Consider the following 20,228-nt stretch of genomic DNA (forward strand, 5'->3'; position numbering starts at 1 on the left):
TCAAACGCCTAGCCAAACCGTACAGTGCACAATATTTTGATCGTTATAAATATTTTTAACTATTATTTAAAAAATGTTTATTTAAACATTTATTTATTTTTTTATTTAAAAAATGTTTATTTAATATTGTCATTAGCATTACCGCAGTAATATTATAACTAATTTTTGACCATATAAGAATTATTTAGATATATTAAGCATATAAATACAATTCTTATTTATATACCCCATTGACTACCATAGTATTTTCCTACTATGGTCAATGGGGGGCGAGATCTGTTTGGTTATTGAAATTCTTCCAAATATATTCCTTTGTGTTCAGCAGACCAAAGAAATTCATACAGGTTTGGAACTACTTGAAGGTGAGTAAATGATTACAGAATTTTCATTTTTGGGTGAACTCTCCCTTTAATATAAACTAAATACAGTAGTCAACATTTAAAGTGGATCAAAAAAGTTCATCAAAGTTGTCCTAAGAACTCTTTTTATTGAAAAATATATAATTGGCTTTTAAATTTTAGGACTGAGGTCACTCCATGAGGATGGGGGTCTGTGCCATCCAGGTGGCGCAGCCATCATTTCAAAAGTGAGGAAGACAGAAATGTCAAGTGTAATACTATGTTTTTTCTGACCTATGCCTAATTAAAAGGTTTTATTTTTACTTATCTCTTGCATTTAATTGGCTAATAAATCAAATACACTGCTAAACAATGACCTATAATTTGTATTCTAAAATATTTATCCTATATTTTCCTAATGACAATTTTATGATTGGTTTATGAACACTTCTGCATGATGGATTTTATACAATGTAATTTTTTTTTTTTAAGTCACAGAATAAGGCAGAAAATATATATTTTATAGTTTCCATACTGTGATAAAGGCTATGTCAATTAGCATTAGCCTACATTATTCATATACTTTATTGTTATGAAAATGCACACATAAACCATATATTGTCGTATCGTGTTTATTGTCTTCACGTTTCCTCAGTAAAAACGCTTTTTATTCAGCTAAGGAGATAGCTGGATGCCTTTGTCTAAATAAGGGAATTCCTGGAAGTTATTATTACTTCTATATGAGACCATTTTGGACTTTCTGCGAGTATGAATGAAACTTACATTACATAACAGTGTTATGCATCATAATGCTTACATTGCCTTGTTTAGGAAAAGAATAAAGCGCCAGGTCATGTATATCGCGTCTCTTTTAATTTAAATCTAGATGTATTCACATTGGCCCATGAGAATGTGAACAGAAGCCCGAAAAAATGAAGGGGACGAATTTACTTTTTATGAAAAGTGCGGGGGACGCCCAAGGTTAAGATTATATAAATAAGAAAATCAACATATAACCTCAGTGGGAACAGTAACTAACAGAAAAGAACGTAAAAAGGGAGTCTGTCTGACTAGTACTATTAAACAGCAGATGGCTTAGTGTTGGACATAGCGCGCCAACGCGCATGCGCATAGCGCTCCGTGTACCTCATCTCTGTGCTGCTGCCCAGCCTCCAAACAAGCGACGAGCCACTAGGATCACCACACGCTAGCTCCTTTCCTAAAGCCCCTGAGTGAGTAATGCGTTACATTTTAAATTAAACAACATATTTTAATAAGTAATTCGCATTCCGTGTCAAATTTTAATATAGTTTGCGTTCAATCAGTGAATTTCACGAGAATCCGTTAGCGAGTGGCTAGTTGTTTTCAACAAAGCGACAGCACAACAAAGCCTCTCTGAAGTAACATGGCCAAATTAGCTCGTTCACTCGCTAAGCCGTAATATGCCTCTTTATTTAGCTATAATCTCTCTGTATGTATTACGGATGGATGTGAATCAATAATAGGGGCTCGGGAAGGTGTTGAGACGGTCAGCGTGGATGCTAATTCGGTTAGCCAGCTTCAGCTGCGCGCCATCTTTATATGTGTGACTTACTGTGTGCTAAAGCTAAAATGCTAACCAGCTGCTGCGTTCTGCGCGCCGGTTCTATTTTCACATGTGCAGATACACCAGAGGCTGTTTATTTTATACATATACTGGTTGATGGCTATATTTGTGGTCGTAAGCTGCAGGAATATAAAGGCTGTGTTGAAAAAAATTCATTTTGATTAAATGCTCCTATTCGCGGCATGTGTGTGCAGCAGTTAGATGAGAAATAATCTTATTGTTCGAGCTAGCTGTTTGGGTGTTGATACTCTTGTTATTCGTAAACGTGAGGTTTTTATGTAACTACTTTGGGAGGAAACGTTTAATTTTATTTGGAAACTGAGTGGACCTATTTCAGTGGGGCAGCATGATTGTTTACGCGGTAATGCTGCGACTACTGCTGTCGTTTCAGACAACTGCACTCATTTAGATTAGCTGATGAAAATAAACTTAAAGCCTTAGTTCACACCATTCTGCCATCATTTTCTCATACCCAAGGGGAACTTTCGGTGTTCAAAAAAGGTCTCAAAGTCTGTATTTACTTACATTTCATCTTTCCTCCATACAATACAAGTGAATGGTGGCTGAGATGTCATTCTGCTCCTTTTGTATTCCTCAGAAGAAAAGTCATGCTGGCTTGAAACAGCTAAAGAATTAAATCATGCTTTCAGAGAAGGATTAGAAAATATGGCGTTGTTTGACATGTCAAAAACAGAAAACATCATTATAGCATTTCCAGCTTGGAATGAATGTCTGTGTTTTTACCTGTCAGCATGCAGCATGTATAATAGCTCAGCTTTTACACATATGCTATTCTTAACAAATTCAGCTATGTCAGTGCTTTTTTTGTGTGTGTGGACACAATTGGAGGTTTGTTATAATTGGGGGAAATGATTGTTAAATTTGGCACGACAGGAAAATATCCCATGTATTTCTAGTTGTATACGTCATAACTCGATCTGCCAGCGAAGTGACAGACTTCTCTGGGGTGATGTGTGCCGGACTTCTCTAATTAATAGAGAATAGTCTGCTTACATCCAACCCCTTTCTTACAATCGACTGCAAGCTCACAATCAGTTCTGCCTCCATTCAAATGACAACCATGGATAAAATCAAGTTCCTGCTCTACATTTTTATTTCTTTCCTGAAAATGTTTCACTCCGAAGAAAAGATATACAGTACCTTCCGTTCACAATACAGAAGACGCTACGTTTGTTTCATTATGCCTTAAAGTGTGAAATATTTTTAATGCAATTGCAGTATTGTTTGTCTTCAGTTTTAACATCATAAAGCTTTTAAAAGTGTTTGTTCTGACTCATGTTTCTTGTTTTTTAGAGGTCAAAGGTCGGGTCCTGCAATGGGATGTGGTCTCTCTCAGATGACTGAAGAGCTAAAAGAGAGAGAAACTGAAAAACATAAAGAGAAAGCACATTGAAAATAAGTCTGCCTGTGCAGAATAATAAGGACCCCTACCCCATTAAGCTGTTTTCCCCCTCTTTGCCAAAATGTCGACGGTCACTTCAGCAACCCCAGAGCCTCCTACGATCGCCAACCCTCCTCCGCCTGAAGTGACTAACCCTACCAAACCTGGCCGCAAGACTAACCAGCTGCAGTACATGCAAAATGTAGTTGTAAAGACACTGTGGAGGCATCAGTTTGCATGGCCTTTCTACCAGCCTGTTGATGCTGTTAAGCTTGGTCTTCCGGTGAGTGGATATATATGGATATAGCTGTTTTAGCATCCATCATTTTGAATAATCATAAATGTAGGCTGTGTTTTCCCTTGAGCGTGAGAGCTTGTCAATTAGTTGATACTTATTGGTTTTATATTAACATGTGATGTTGAAAGACTTTATGCTTCCTTTTGGTGTCCAGGACTATCACAAGATCATAAAGAACCCAATGGACATGGGCACCATCAAGAAAAGACTGGAGAACGTTTACTACTGGAGTGCAAGCGAGTGTATGCAGGACTTTAACACAATGTTCACAAACTGTTATATTTACAACAAGGTATGGCTTGGCTCAATCTGGTTTGGGGACGAGGCTGCATTGGCGCATGCAATCCATGTTTATTTCTTGTTTGTTTTCTCAGCCAACAGATGACATTGTGTTGATGGCTCAAGCATTAGAGAAGATCTTCCTTCAGAAAGTGGCCCTGATGCCTCAGGAGGAGGTTGAGCTTCTTCCTCCTGCTCCAAAGGGTAAAGGGCGCAAACCAGCAGGACCCGGTAACATTTAAATAGTCTGAATGATGAATTGATCATAATATTCTGTGTTTAACAACACTAATCATTCTTTTTCTAATCATACAAATGCAGGTCAGCAGGATGTGGCCGTCTCCTCTGGCTCACCCACTTCTGTTTTCCCTGGTGCCACCTCACCGAGTTCACAGACAGCGGTTGTATCTCCAGCTCCAGCGCCCACCATCACCCCTAGCCTACCAGCTGTACAGAACACAACCGCTGCCGCCATGATACCCGGCATGCCTCCGTCGCAACCCATGTCCAAAGTAAGTTGCAGGACCTCTTAAAATATCACATGAGAAATGCAGTGGCAGTGCCTCACCGCCGGCTTTGTGTTTCCCCATATGTGTGGTTTGTTCTGTTTCCTAGAAGAAGGGGGTAAAGAGGAAAGCAGACACAACCACCCCTACTACCTCTGCCATCACCGCGAGCAGGAGCCAGTCGCCCACCCCTCTTTTAGAAGGCAAACAGGGCAAGGTGGCATCCAGGCGAGAGAGCACCGGTCGCCCCATCAAACCGCCTAAAAAGGATTTTGAAGATGGTGAACTAGGCGTGCACGGAGGCAAAAAGGGCAGGCTTTCAGAGCAACTCAAGTACTGCGAGGTCATCCTTAAAGAAATGCTCTCGAAAAAACATGCCGCATACGCCTGGCCATTTTATAAGCCTGTTGACGCGGAGGCTCTTGAGCTACATGACTACCATGACATAATCAAACACCCCATGGACTTAAGCACAGTGAAAGTATGTTTAGTTTGCATAAAAAGCTGTTACAATGGCTTGATTTTTGTTTAAATGGATCATTTATTGCAGTTTAGTGCTAGTTTTTGAAATAATTTTTTGTTTTTGTTTGCAGAAAAAAATGGACAGTCGAGAATACCAGGATGCACAGAGTTTCGCTGCAGATGTCAGATTAATGTTCTCAAATTGTTACAAGTACAACCCACCTGATCATGAGGTGGTCGCTATGGCCAGAAAGCTGCAGGTGAGTTCCCCCCCTGCATTTGGCAATTTCTCCTTTTACACACCTTTAATTTCTTTATTTCAAAAGAATTATTGAATGACATTTTCTTCTTTCCTGTCAGGATGTGTTTGAAATGCGTTTTGCAAAGATGCCTGATGAGCCAGTGGATGTGGCTGGGGCAGGCGGTGTAGGCGGGGCCGGTGTGGTCAGTAAGAGTACTGTCAGCAGTGAGAGCAGTGGCGACTCCTCCACCTCTGACAGCTCCGACTCCGAGGAGGAGAGGGCCACCCGGCTCGCCGAGCTGCAGGAACAGGTGGGTGCGGAACAGGTGGGTTTCAAAACAAGGACCAAGTACCCTTAATCTCTCCAGGCTCAGAGATGTTCTCTCAGGCCTCCTGATATGTCATCCCTTCTGATTATCCTTTTCACACAACACCCACATAACTGTTTCTATCAATGCTTTTGCTCTGTAGGACCTAGAGGGGCTTCCACTTAAAATAATCCTCCTCTTTCACAGCAAGTTCCTCTCTGCTTGCGGTTTGAATTTTGTGTACTTGTATGTAGAGCTGTGTTTTAGCCCTCTACCGCAATCAGCTGCATATATTGCTTTGCATTAAATTCCAAAATGCCTAATTTAGATGTAGTAGTATTTTTTTTTTTTTTTGTGGCTTTGTTTGTCTTATGGTAGCACTATATCATATTTTCTTCCCTTGCCATTTTTTTTTTTTACCAGTGTATCTCTTTGGAGCACCCCATTGGTAGCAGACAGGGGATAAAAAACGGGTGCACCAAGAATAATCAGGTGATTTTATTTTTCATTTCCCTGTCTCTGCCTATGAACATTGTGTATTAGCTGTACAGTTGCTTTCATTATTTGTATCAGATGGTCAAGAGCATGATATGGATAGTGAGATCAGCGGTAGAGGGTTAAAAGCAGCAGAAAAATATTGACTTTATTGGGTGGTGTTGGAAACCCAGCTGTGTGTGTTTAGGATGGAAGTGCTGAAAACTTTGGAAATGAAAAGATAAGTGTGTGTGTGTGTGTGTGTGTGTGTGTGTGTGTGTGTGTTGAACGTGTATGTGAAAATTTCTTTGTTCATGTTAGCTTGCTTTGCATTTAGTAAAACTTATGCTAGTTCCAGAAAACCATTACAGGTTCTAACTGCCCTTTATCCACATTTATGCCATTAAAGCATTTACGGTTACCTGGATTTATAAAGAATGTTTTCATAGGATGAGCCCCAGTTTTATTTTGTGCTTCAACACTTAGCATGGCTATGTGGTTAATAGGGGTGTAACAATTTCATATTGGCACAATTCACTGTTTTGGTTTGTTCTGTGTATATACCAGATAAGTTGCTTTGCATTGATTAGGAAATGAAATAACTATAATGATTATCCATATTGTAACATTTGATTGTTGGTAATAGTTTTTCAATGGGCCATAAGCTGTCACAAAATACACATTGTAAAATTACAGACATTTTGTGAAATGTAGACAGCATATATATCTGGCACACAAGCATGCCTGTTTTTTTTTTTTTTTTTTTTTTTTGATTATTTATTATTATTGTTTTAATGTAACTGTTTCATTTAGTGCTAAAGAGCAGAATTGCTTCTTAAACCTTATGTCCTATTTCCTTTCATTCTGTTTTTCTGAAATACACCCTGTTCTTGGAGTCACAGATAACAGCAGACATGAATGATTTTTGATTGTCCAATGTTGGTAAAAAGAGTTTGGATAGAAAGTTTGTTTGTTTTATTCATTTATTTCAGTAATGACAGTTGTTTTGCACATTTTGCTCCATAATTGAATGTTTGATTCTTTGCCACTGGACAACCAAAATGAAGTCTTTACTTTCATGAACAAATGTTAATGTGATGCTTTTCCTGACTTGGAGCAGATCACTAACACCCCCTTCTTGGCTCTCCCCAGCTGAAAGCTGTCCACGAACAGCTAGCCGCTCTTTCTCAGGCCCCTGTAAGTAAACCAAAGAAAAAGAAAGAGAAAAAAGAAAAGGACAAGAAAAAGAAAGAGAACAAGCACAACAAATCCAAGCCAGAGGAGAAAGGCAAGCCAGGACAGCCACCGAAACCACCCCAGCAGAAAAAGGGTCCTGCCAGAAAGGCTAACAGCACTGTTCCAGGCAACAGGTTTGCTTCTCTTTGAGCTGTTGTTTTGTTTTATGGATTGAATCTGAAACAATCAATTAAGGTATAAAGTGTCTGCTCTATGGTTGGAACCTTTACAGGCAACCAAAGAAGGGTGGCAGAGGGCCCGGCTACGAGTCTGACGAGGAGATGTCACTCCCCATGACGTACGACGAGAAACGGCAACTGAGCCTCGACATCAACCGGCTGCCTGGAGAGAAGTTAGGTAGGGTGGTCCACATCATTCAGTCCAGAGAGCCTTCGCTGCGGGATTCCAACCCTGACGAAATCGAAATAGATTTTGAGACGCTCAAACCTTCCACTTTGCGTGAGCTGGAGCGATACGTCAAGTCCTGTTTACAGAAGAAACAGAGGAAACCTCCACGTAAGTGCACACTCTTGGCCTACACACATAGCTAAATGCCAGACAGCACTGCTGTTGCTTGTAGTGATTCATGCTTAAAATGGGCACCATAAGGATTTGATCTCTATAGGCACCTAATAATATTGTGAGGTTTGGTCATGTCACGTAAGATGAGTGTGAGAGTGTCAGGTGATCTCTTACTCCCTTTTCTTTGGCACAAGCTGAGGATTTTCGCCTTAACAGTAAAATAACAATCAAAGATGATTGTTGAATAAATAAAATTATGTAAATTGGAGGGAGTTTGTCATCTGACCAATCTAAAGGATTTGTGATATATCGTTAACTTCTGTATTATCAACACAAGGAAGTGTAATAAAATAAATGTTATTAACAAAAAGAGTAAATCAAAACCGATACTAAGGGTGTGTTCACACTTGTAGTTCGGTTCGTTGGGTTCATTTGGTCCGGACCAAAAAGAAAAAAAACATTTAATCCTGGTCCGATTAGCGTTCAGATTGGCAATTTTATCACCGAATCAAAAGATACTGAACCTAAAGGCATAGGGATACGTTCACAACCTGATTGGTTGTATTTTATAACGTATTGCCTATTTTGAGATGGAACTTACCGAACATCCAAAACAATGCTGTGAGCTGAGGTAAATGCGTTCGTTGTGTGTACGTAGTCTGCATATGATGGTATTTTGGCCAGCTGGGAACTCGTGAAGAGCTTATAAAATGTGTAAAGGAGTCAAAACAGCGGCGGGAATCCATCCATCACACACAAACGATCTGCTGCGTGGAGACGCGCATCTGATGCCTGTGATGGGCAAACTCGCGACTATGACGAGAGAAAACCGATATGCATGAGGATTCTGTCCTTTTTAGGGTCTCCTCTTCCTGTTTTTGGTTCGTTTACATGTCTTTGGTCCGTGTTGTGTTCATATATCATTCGAACCGCACCAGAGTTCGTTTGGAAGCGGACCGAGACCCATCTTTTCAGCGGTCTCGGTCCGCTTGTTTGGTGCGCACCAGGGTTCGGATGGCAGCGTTCACAAATGTTCAAATGAACCGCACTAACAGAGCAATCGAACCAAACATGACAAGTGTGAAAGCACCCTAAATGAATACCATGAATGATAAAGAAATAAAGTGCATAAGATGGATAAAATACAAGTGATTAAGTTGGGTGTAGCTATAGCACCGTTACATTATCTTATGGAAAGATAAATTGTTGTTCCTCTGAAACTAATAAGGTGAAGACCCTTATTATACATCAAATAAATTAATGAAAGATTATTTGTTATTAACTAGCATCAGTTGTATTACCTCTATTGTAAATTAGAAAATCATATACTGATAATATATAACAATGCCAAGGTTTCTGAAAAGAGGTTTGGTCAAGTGATATTTATGTTCCACGTGGTTGAGTGAGCAGTCCGATGGTGGGGGCTTCTTCCTCTGGTTGTGCTGGGTAACAGTGCAGTGTGGAAAGGGGCTGTAATCCATTTGAACAGCCTTAAACATGAAACTCTGTGGGATGCTGATTTCCTGGAGCACCAAAAGGGGTCCTAAATCTGGAACACACAGATGAGGTGTTGAAGTAGGTGCAGAATAGAAATCGACAGAATAGAGATTTTGTAATATCGGCTTCACCGATAAACACCACCATCTTGTGTGCGTTTTGAGAATTGTGTGCAAGACCGCCATTAAAGGATTAGTTCACTTTCAAATTAAAATTAGCCCAAGCTTTACTTACCCTCAAGCCATCCTAGGTGTGACTTTCTTCTTTATGATGAACACAATCAGAGTTATATTAATTAATAAATATCCTGAGCTTTATAATGGTAGTGGACAGGGGTCACGAGTATGAGCTGAGGAAAGTGCTTCCATCCACATCCATCCATCATAAACATACTCCACAAGGCTCCGTGGGGTTAATAAAGGACTTCTGAAGCGAAGCGATGCATTTGTGTAAAGAAATATCTAGGCCTGGGTGATAAAACGGTATCGATATTTATCGACGGTACGTCTTAATCGATAACGATAGAAAAAATGTTCGATATAACTCTCGATATAGTTTCACTTAAATGACGCGTTACGAGTGACAGCAAACAAGCTGCTGTGGAGTTCAGTAGCGTAATCGCCACGTGAAATCAGATCACACAAACACATGAAAATGAGTGCTGTACCTGCCGGTGAGGGGGGAGATTGTGAATAAAAAAAGGACATATCAGCTCGTCAGTGTGGCAGTTTCATGGTTTCCTTACGTCTTACAGTTGATCTACTTCAAAGTTCGTCTTGAGAGAGCAGTTGTCGGTATTAACAGCTGCACAAACAGTGCTTTCAATTACACTATCTTTATTTCTGTGCTACAAATATTCAGGTTATCACAGAAGTACTGAGATAAGAGTTTATAGTTCAGATAAAACACTAATGTCTATGTTATCGATCAAAATAGAGCAAATCAGCTTTTGAAAGAAACTTGAACGCGCTGAAAATGACGCATTTATCGATTACATTGTTTCACCACCAGGTGGCGACAAGTGACTTAAATGTATTTGACATTGAATCTTCATTCAACAGATTCTTTCAAATACACTGATTCATCCAGTAATGAAACAAGAGTATTTATGGGCGTGTCATTGAATTATACATCCAAACAGATTTTTTTTTTTTAAATAAATAATTCAAATATATTTAAAATTTTAAAATAGACTGCAGCAATTAATATTTTGTCAGAACCTCTAGTAAATTACGTTATTTCGTTTAGTTGTCATTCAGAATTGTGATCTCGGTTTGAAACAAACAAAAAAGTTTCTCAATTTATCCAGAATTGTGCAGCTCTAAGTTTCTTTCACACTTATTTATTTAATCTTCTTATAAAATATAAAAAATATTTGTTTACATTTTATTTTGCTTTGTTTTAAAAATTATTTGTTGTTTGCCTTGGTTAAATTCAAACATTTTTAATTTTTTTTCTATTAATTTTTTCAATAATTATCGGAACCGATCATAATGAAACATTATATCATGATAATTTTTTTTTAGCTGTATTGCCCAGCCCTAGAAATATCCATATTTAACAAGTTATGAAGTAAAATATCTAGCTTCTGTCAGGCTGCCTTCCGTATTCAACGTACGAAGAAAGTGTAAACACTTGCAGTTCACAAAGCTTACGCTACGTCCTACTCCTTCCCTATTCAACTTACAGAAAAAGTGTAGCAGACGCTATGTCAATTTTCACTATCTTTGTAACTTGAATACGGAAGGCGGTCTGGCAGAAGCTAGATATTTTATTTTTACTTGTTAAATATGGATTTTTTTTTTTTTTTTTATATAACACAAACGCATTTGTAGCCATTAATGCACAAATGAGCTATGTTACATAAATTCTTTATATGTAGTTTAGACAAACTCACGGTCAAGTTCTGTCCCAATAAAGATGTTACTTTACAAGAATTAAAAAACAGCCATGAATGAGTGCGTGAAATAAAGGCACTAAATTGAATTCTCTCTTTGTTGTCTAGTCTCATCATTAGTCTTGTGAAGTCACGTTCATTCATAGTGAAATTCACTCACCGGGTTACAAGTGAAGGTTTGCTCTCCTTGTTAACCTGTGTCTGAATGTCATCTACCTCTGGGCCAGACACTCAACTTGGTCAGTCTGCTTTTTGCTGCCTCACGAGCTGTAGACTCACCTTTGCAGGCTGGAGACTCAGGATGGCATATCTGTTACACTTTCTCTAGATAGGAGACTCAGAACTTTGCTGATCTGTTTCTGTCTCTCCCCTTACAAGACTCAGAACTTGTATGTATCTTTTAGTGCCTTCCCTGTTATGGGCCAGAGGCTCAGAACAAGGAGTGTCTGTTGAAAGTGTACATTTATTTCCTTCTTTCCCCTGTGGAACTCATTTGCGTAACCTAAAGCATACAGTTATAGAGTGTTTTTAAAGTTGTCAATGTATTTCTCACTTTCCAAACCACCACCAGAATACCGTTGGCAATGATCTAAGAGTCCAAACAAGATGGAAAAAGATTGAACTGTCATGCATGCATTAATTTGTACATTAACAGCTGAATTTGTTTAGGATGTTGCCCTACAAATAGCTTTCACTGAGAATACTCATTTCTCTGAACAAGTATGAAATGGGTGTTGTGTAGCTTACGTCAGTTTTAAGGTTTCCATACATAGTTATGAATGGATTGGATGGATCACTGTGGCCTCCCTTTATTTCATCCACTACTGCTGCATTTTTTATTGCGGTTTGGGTGTAAGCCTTAGGGATTAGTCTCAAGATACTCTCTCAGAAACTGCCCGTGAACCAGTGAGAAGTCCTGTCCTTCCCATGCTTGAGGTCTCTGTCAGTTGTCTTAGCATTCTTATCTGATGGTGTTGGACATTTGTTTGTGCCAGTCCACCAAGATCCAATGGAAATGTAGCAAACCTTTCTGATGCAGTAAGAGAGGGGGCCCTGCCATAAAACTTGGCCCTGGATTGTGCTGTTCACAACACGCTATATGGGTCGTTATCAAAATATGGTGGCTTTTCTTCTATTTAAAACTGATGGTGTTTATTAGCATCATAAAATGTATTGCTAATCATTAAGGACAACTTGACCTTTGTTCTTTTTTACAAGTGTTTTTGCTTTGGTATGCAAATATGAACTTGGTTCAGTTCAGTAATCGTTGTGTCTATCTCTTTGGTCTCAGAGAAAGGAGGCTCAGGCCCCTCTCGGCTCAGCGGCAGCAGCAGTTCCTCAGACTCGGGCAGCAGCAGCTCCAGTGGCTCCACTTCAGACAGCAGTGACTCCGACTGAACACTTTTTATTTACTTTTTTTTTTATTTTTTAAAAAACATTGTATGCAGTCAAGGTTATTTCTCTTCTGAGACTTTTTATAAGAAAAGAGACAATAAAAATGCATCATGTCAGAACATTTTTTTTTTTTCTTTTGGAAATGTCATGAAGAAAATTACAGATACAAAAAGCAAACTAATAAATTGCTTTTTATTTCAACTGACTCTGAAAGGGATGTCCAAACGTCAGTCTTCAAGGAGAGGAAGTCTTGAAGCATACTTTACAGTTCAAATTCTCTTCCTTGGCGTCCTGGTAATGTTGTATGTTGCCATCACAAACTTAAGCCATCCCATCTCACCAGATAATGCGGAAAACGGAAAGCTCACAGTCTTCTCTCCTGATTTCACTTCTGCACCAGTCTGCTGTATTTATTGTTTTTTTTTTTTCATTTTGTTTTTGCTGTGGCCTCATATTTTCCCCATTGGGCGCTGTGCCATTATTGATTTATTTTTATTATTCATTCCTTGTATTATTGTCCTCTCAAACTTAAAAAATGTGTCTGAAAATCATGCCTTTCCCAATAATGTCACAAATCTTTAGATAGTCTGGGGAACAAATCGCTTTAATTAGCATAAGCCCTTTAAAGTTAATTTGGCCATTTTTATAGCTGTAGAACAATTATACAACAGAATCTCATACTTTCCAGCTAATGTGTGTATGGTAGAGGGAAATATTTTCATGGAAATCAAGTATATTTGGTGGTTTTCTTCAGATGCTTTGCATTGACGTGAACATGTAAATCAGTCAGCTGGATCACATGCGGACTTCCTGTCTTATTAAACGCCTTGGTCAGCAATAAATATACAGAGTTCCAAATAGTTTCACCTCTGACTGGCATTTGTACTTCAAATAGCTTTGAATGAGACTGGATGTGTTGGTTATGTTGATACTGACACCTAGAAGCAGTAAATGTGTCATCTGTATCTTGATCTTTACTGCCATATTGTGATAAAGCTAATGATGATGCATTTCTTATTGTTTTGACAATGATAGTTAAATCACAGAGTCTTCCTCTTCTCACACTCTTGCAAAATTGATTCATGAATGTAAGTCTACAGTAGATCTTATAAATAGTACGCAGTTTCAATCAGTTGGGTTTCGAATGAGTTTTCCCTTAGAAGGTTTCCAGCTATTCCTCATGTGGACTGCTTTACTATCCATTGTCTCTTAGGACAACTATGCGTTTATTTTCTGAAGTGTTTGTAAGATATTGTAATGTCCTCTGACTTTTTTTTTTAACAGTTGTAATTATTGTAAAGGGAACTGGTGTTTGTTTCATTTTCTGATACATTTGGTTTATGGACAGCTGTTTTGAAAACTTCTTAAACAGTTGTAAAAATCACTTAATTTTCTAATCATTTTTTCAAGGCCAAAATTCATGAGGGACATCTATCTTTCAGACTAATTATAACACTAATAGATGTAGTCAAATCAATTATTTTAAAATTTTAATCATGGTATTTATGGTTTTGTTGTTGTTGTCTGTTACTTAGGGGCGCACGACCACAACACTTCCCTAAATCACTTCTGAGTGTCTGATACAAATATCGACCAAGTCTTATCCGGTTTCTGTTAATGTTTTCTTTCAGAGAAAAGAAGAAAAAAATATGAATTTATAGATTAAAAAATTATATATATATATATACACAACTTAATTTCATTTTAGGCCTGATTTGAAAAAGTTCTTTTTATATTTAAAACAAAAGTTTGCTTTTTATCTTTGACATGCATGCTGATTTATTGTATTTTTCTTATACATATTTTTTGAGCTGTTTATAGTTATGTAAATGTCAGTCAACAAAATCAAGAATACAGTGTGAGTAGATTTAGGCTTGTTTATTGCAATACAGGCCATAGGATTGAGATGTTGGGTCGGAGGCAGTAGTAGAGGCTAACATTTGATGTAATTGGAATGTCTTGTACACCAGGTACAATTTTTTTTCTTGATAAAATAAATTACAAAATGCCTTTATTTTGTGTTTACTTTCAATTTTTGCCAATTGTTTTTTTTTTTGTGGACATGCCTTTTTTTTTGCAATTTTGTCAGTATTTTACTGTAAAAACTGTAACTTATGAACTATAAATAATATAATTTTCTCATATTTTGATTAGTTCTATCAATTTGGTAAAACTAGTCAACTTTTTCAACGTCAAACGTGTCACCATGCAAATACAGGATCACTGAAGTACCGCCTCTGACCGCTAGATGGGAATGGTGTCCCATTTCTCCTGGAGTTGGTTGTCTGGTATGGTTACATATTTTCATAATATTTCAAATTATGCTAACAGCAGTTTTATAATAATGCAAAAAAGTAGAGGGGTTAATGGGTGAAAACAGAAGTGATCTAGCCCAAAAATGTATTCAGTTACATATGCGTACTATACATGTCTGGTTTATAGTCTCACTTTCTGAGGGGAGGAACATGTGACCTTGTTGCTGCAATGTTTAGAACATGGTGCCCACTAACACAATACTGCAGAGACCAAGATGGATCAATGCTTTGAATATTGTGACAGCTACTCACATCTGACTCAAAAAGCCATCTTTCATCCTGAATGTGCTTTAACCGATTTTCATATTGGACTCATACAGGGCAAAATAGTCACACTACAGCAAGTTTATATCCAGGCAAGCAGAACATACATGTCTCATCTATGTAAATATTTCACTGAGGTCAATCGAAATTTAAAAGATCGTAATTTAAAAAAAAAAGTAGACTACAAGATGCAGCTCGCCCTGTTGGGGTGCATTTTGTAATACTGGCCAGCTAAACATACATTTTTATTTATTGTTCGTATTTATTGTGATGTGGTGAATTTCCTAAATAATAATAAAGGCTTTAGGGTCGCTGATTTAGTGAGACCGACCCTCTCCTCCTCCTCACACGTGGACGAGCGCGACCGGAACCCAGATGCGATTTCACCGCCGCGCGCCCTTTCTCCTGCTGCTGCGCGCGCGCTCACGCCTGCTGCTTAGCCGCCCGCCCGCGCTCACGCTTCACGCGAGCGGAGAAATCAAAACACTCCAAGCATCTACACTGAGATGAACTGAGAAACAACCGAGAAACCATCGCGACTCAACGGATGAATGTCAAGCAGCAAGCCCTCGCGGCGTTCCTCTGTCCGTGGAAGCAAAAGAAGCGGGACGAACAACAGTTTTCGCGTTAAATACGCCAGAGTTTGTGCGTTTCACGGAGTCTTGTGATATTTTACTCAAGAAGTTTTAAAAACAAGTTTGGACCGAATTCTGTCTGGAGTTGGACGTTATTTAGATGACATCCCGCCTGGTGCGCGGGAGCTTTTGAGGAGCTATCTACTGAAGACCAAAAACCATGGATTTATTCCTTAATTTAACGGTAGAACTTTGATAAACCGTCCGAAATTGCATGTAGCAGCTGCTTTGCAGTCTTTTCCAGCATTTCTTGTTAATGAAAATATCTATTGTTGCCCTGAGAGACACATTTTTTTGCTGTGACAGGACGCGTTTGCAGAGCCAAATATGTCAGTCCATGATGAAGAAGAGGAAACTCAACTAATTCTCTGAGGGGAAAACACATCTGAATCATATATTAGCATTTTACTTACTGTACGTCATTTATTTGAGTTTTCCTACAATTTAGTTCAATAAGAATTCATTTCGTAATACACTGTTTTATATAGCTCTATAGTGGAACATACCGAGCTGTCAGTAACGTGAGCACTCAATCTCAAACCGACTGATTTGATTCGTTAAAAAGTTGTTAAGCGTGTATCCTGGGAAAAACAATTTCTCACAGAATTGACCTTTGGCAGTTTAGTGCCCTTTGGACTGCAGAGAGGAACTGGGGTAATTTCACGTCAGCTATCTTGGCACTTTATTTGCGTGCGCCAGGGCGCCAGATTTCTTTCTTTTATTTTTGCCATTATTCGTTTACGTTTCTGTCAATATGGAGGAGTGGAGGCAGTGCGGGCGCTGGTTGATAGACTGTAAGGTTTTGCCCCCGAACCACCGGGTTGTTTGGCCCTCAGCGGTGGTGTTCGACCTGGCCCAGGCGCTCAGAGATGGGGTGCTCCTGTGCCAGATGCTGCACAATCTGTCTCCTGGATCCGTGGATCTAAAGCAGATCAACTTCAGGCCTCAGATGTCACAAGTAAGTTCATGTTCATGTCTGTGTTTTCAATGGCTGTATTTTTAATGCTCGTCACATTGGCAGGGATGATTGATGATAGTATTGGCAGCAGGAGAATGTGCAGTGTTTTTTCCCATAGGTTGTCACTCTGATTCTTACCAACAGGGGTCGTTTTCGAGCATTATTGGCGTGTCTGTGCAATCTCTAATAGATCTGTCATAATCGATTAATCGAAAATGTATTTACTGAGCTAAACCTTTTGATGTTTTATAGTGTCATTGTTTAAGATATTATGTATAATTGCATACAGGTAAAATATTTTTAGGTCTCACAAACAGCAAGCAGTTTGATGCACAGCACACAGGTGTCTTTTAAACTTTCTTTAGATAATGTCATTATAGTTATTTATAGTTGAACATCCTATTGGAGCACTGTGCATACTAGTGGTTCAACGGATCACAAAACTCGCGGTTCGGATCATATCATGGTTATTGAGTCACGGATCGGATCATTTTTCGGATCAGCACAAAAAAAAAAAAAAAAAAAAAAAAAAAAATTGGGGGGTAACTTTCCATACCACAGCAGAAACTACTAGCCTAACTAATACATTATTAAAGGCGAGTGAACGGACTGTAAAAAGAACAAATACTGTACACCAATTACAAGCATAGATAAATACATCATAAAGTTACAAATAAAGTATAAGGTCTAACTGTAGTATTAATTTTCGTGTACAGAAATGTAGTAATTAAATGTAAAATGACACTGTTCACTGTATAAATTTAATATAGATTAATCTTTGTTACAGCTGTGTTTTGCTGTTTGATTTACATGACAGACAACAGCAGGTATTTATAGGTTGCTGTCACTTTAAGAGTAAGACCCCATGCACGCACACATCCGATAGATACACATCCGAATTCTCACCTCGTTCAATTAAGACATAACCGAATGTGTTTACAAGAATACTTGCCGAGAGGGGTATTTTGACTGACATAATGCGTGTATGTGTCCATCTAAGTGCATTGAGGACGCGAAAGAGAAATCAATTTGGAGTTTGCGAGCTATCTATAACTCGCCTCTCTCTCTGTGTGTGCGCGCGAGCCTTGTATGTATGTGCGTCTGTGCGCACCGATAACAACGTGGCGTGCGGTACCGAATTAAACCCTCCTTTGCCTCTTCTAGCGCTGGAATGGTTTTATATCTATTTAATGTGTAAACTAGCAAGATAAAACACGTGCAAATGATAACCTTTCACTCTATTGCGGTTAAATTTGCAATTGATCCGCGAATCACATGCATGCCGAACCGTGGGGCTTGGTCCGTACGGATCACGGATCAACAACGATCTGTTTAACCACTAGTGCAAACTATGTGCCTGATCATTTGAACTTAAGTATCTAACGTTAAGGCTGTGCAGGGTTTAAAGGTTAATGTTAAAAGAGGGCCAAGGCTCTTATCTCTGTAAACATAAACCAGGAAAAGCAGCAAGTTCTTCGTGGGTTTCAGGAATGTGGCTTTCATCCAGTGCTCTTTGTGAAGGAATGTGTGGCAACAGCAGTTCCTACCAGTAAATGTGACTGTGCAGAGAAGCATGATGTAGCCTATTGTAAGTGTTGACTGTTTTGAGAGGTTTTAAACATGCATCCCACTGTGTCTCCCACCCCTTTAGCATGTCTCGTCAGTGTTACCGAATTGGGTTTAGGCCCTATGTCCAGAAAACAAACTCTTTTGTCATAAGAGTTAACATGTGGTTTGTATGAGATTTGCATTGGTTGCTGTAAAATTCTGTAAATTAAAAAAACAAAACAAAACATAAATACTAAGATGAAGACGTGAATCCTCGTTTTATGCATTGATATTTTTTTTGCTTCTAAATCCGGAGTTCTGGACTAAATTTAGCACCATGGTTTTGCAATGGTGCTAAATTTAAAATACTGCTTACTGCAGTATTTTACAGATTTATGAGGAGCTGGCAAATACTTTTGGGAAGTTAACATGGCATGCAGTGTGGACTATGCACTGTTTTAAACTGCATATTGCAGGTTGTTTTATAATTATGCAGCTTGCTTCCATGACCCCATATTATTTAAGACTTTATGGAATATTTGTTATTTTAATAATTCACTTGTCACAGGCAGCACGATTTGGGGGACGAAATCTAATTTAATTTTTTTCTGATAAAGAGATTGCTTTTTAAAATGCATTGTTTTGTTTTTTAAAATTGTATTTTAGACTTTTTTTGTATTTTGACTCAAGGTTACAGTGCTTGTTTGTAGGGCTGCACAAATTGGCCAAAATGACTAAAATGATAATAATAATTAATTATTATCACTAAATAAAAAAATTACATAATAAATATTACTATTGTAAAATATTTTTTTTCTGTAAAATAATTTGTTTTACAGTACAACTGTACATTTTAATACTTATATTTAGGGCTAATGATTATTTTGGTAATCAATGGGTTATTTTGACGATTTATCGATTAATTGGATTTTTTTTTTGTGGTACTAAAATAGACCTAAGTGAACATTAGCCATTAAAATGACTTAAAATACATATATAATAACAATGAGGCAATAATAATTGGTTCAAATAAAGTATCAAAAACTAGTAATCATTTGGTTTTATTGAACAAGCAGTTAAAATACATAATGTAATATAAGCATTATAAACTTATGTATATTAAGTATTTTAATAAATGATTGTTGTTGTTACACTTTACAGCATGATCAAATCCCTGTCACCCTGAAACCCACAGTGCATATGTTTATTTAAAGTCCCCCTGTAGTAGATCACCAAAATGACATATTTAAACGTTTTATCCTTGAAAAAAATTCTTCATGCCTTAAAATAGCTTGAATGTAACTACACCCTTGCCTCATTTAGTAAACACAATTCTGTGAATATGCAAATCAGCCCCGCCTCCACTCACTTGCACCAGTTCAGAGATCCACTAGTTGACGATCACACGTTGACATGATTGGTTACAAGGTAGTTTGTGACGTCAGAAACACTAGCGATTTCAAACCACGTTTTTGAGACTGTCTTTGGTTCACTGCAGTTTTAAAGAGAAAATATTCAGCAATGGTGTTGACTTATAAATTTGCACATGGTTTGTCTTAAATCCATTAATATTAAAAACACCACATAGACATATAAACAACATTAAAAGCTTGATTTTCACCACAGGGGGACTTTAGCTGAATCGCATCCTTTGTGATTTCACAGTAGCACTATAGTATGCATAATTTTTTAAATAGTTTTAATATATTGTGCAGCCATTGAAAACGGTCTAATAATGTGGTTCATGTATTTTGCCTGGTTAATAGACATGGGCAAATTGCAATCATGGAATTTTTAAAAAAATCGAACACTGAAATTTAATCAAGAAATTGTGTTTAAGGTTGTTTTAATTTCTTTGTTTTCAATCATTAAATCATCTAGCTTTTATTTTGGTTGTAAACCACAAGGAGTCCTTAAAGCTTCTCTTTTGTTGACCTTTACCATGGTGTGATTATACCTGTACAGATGTTGTCATATGACTGTATAGCTGTTTCACCCAGCACTTGTAGGCTTTTGTTTTAGCTGCTATTTTCTGAGGCAGACCTTT

General features: G+C 38.0%; 2 protein-coding genes across 12 annotated transcripts in view; both read left to right on the forward strand.

The window, feature by feature from the left end:
- The first annotated feature begins 1,443 nt into the window (after positions 1-1,443).
- On the forward strand, positions 1,444-14,475 carry brd3a (bromodomain containing 3a). 5 transcript variants are annotated; one of them, XM_051876811.1, is made up of 12 exons: positions 1,444-1,570; positions 3,259-3,629; positions 3,799-3,936; positions 4,019-4,154; positions 4,245-4,435; positions 4,539-4,910; positions 5,023-5,151; positions 5,252-5,458; positions 5,864-5,932; positions 7,067-7,284; positions 7,383-7,666; positions 12,358-14,475. In XM_051876811.1, the coding sequence occupies exons 2-12, from the start codon at positions 3,429-3,431 to the stop codon at positions 12,462-12,464; spliced, it is 2,052 nt and encodes a 683-aa protein (XP_051732771.1). In that variant the 5' UTR covers positions 1,444-1,570; positions 3,259-3,428; the 3' UTR covers positions 12,465-14,475. The 5 variants fall into 5 exon arrangements, with proteins under 5 accessions (XP_051732771.1, XP_051732773.1, XP_051732772.1 ...); XM_051876813.1 differs by having other exon boundaries at positions 5,252-5,443; XM_051876812.1 differs by having other exon boundaries at positions 4,542-4,910.
- Positions 14,476-15,382: 907 nt separating this feature from the next.
- Positions 15,383-20,228, forward strand: part of vav2 (vav 2 guanine nucleotide exchange factor) — a 183,066-nt gene continuing 178,220 nt past the window's right edge. For 3 of the 7 annotated variants that reach the window (XM_051876807.1, XM_051876809.1, XM_051876806.1), the window contains exon 1: positions 15,383-16,633. In XM_051876807.1, the coding sequence (XP_051732767.1) occupies positions 16,430-16,633 (204 nt within the window). In that variant the 5' untranslated portion in view covers positions 15,383-16,429. The remainder of the gene's footprint in view (positions 16,634-20,228) is intronic. The other 4 variants (XM_051876804.1, XM_051876805.1, XM_051876808.1 and 1 more) reach the window with 2 other exon arrangements.

Source organism: Ctenopharyngodon idella, chromosome 21, assembly GCF_019924925.1.
Source record: "Ctenopharyngodon idella isolate HZGC_01 chromosome 21, HZGC01, whole genome shotgun sequence".
Taxonomy (NCBI): domain Eukaryota; kingdom Metazoa; phylum Chordata; class Actinopteri; order Cypriniformes; family Xenocyprididae; genus Ctenopharyngodon; species Ctenopharyngodon idella.

What these genes read in the sequence shown, in the direction of transcription:
- brd3a (XM_051876811.1), top strand. Translation starts at nt 3,429, where the DNA reads ATGTCGACGGTCACTTCAGCAACCCCAGAGCCTCCTACGATCGCCAAC. An exon ending in TGGACTTAAGCACAGTGAAA is followed by an intron (nt 4,911 to 5,022) that starts GTATGTTTAGTT and finishes TTTTGTTTGCAG; the next exon opens with AAAAAAATGGACAGTCGAGA. An exon ending in CTATGGCCAGAAAGCTGCAG is followed by an intron (nt 5,152 to 5,251) that starts GTGAGTTCCCCC and finishes CTTTCCTGTCAG; the next exon opens with GATGTGTTTGAAATGCGTTT.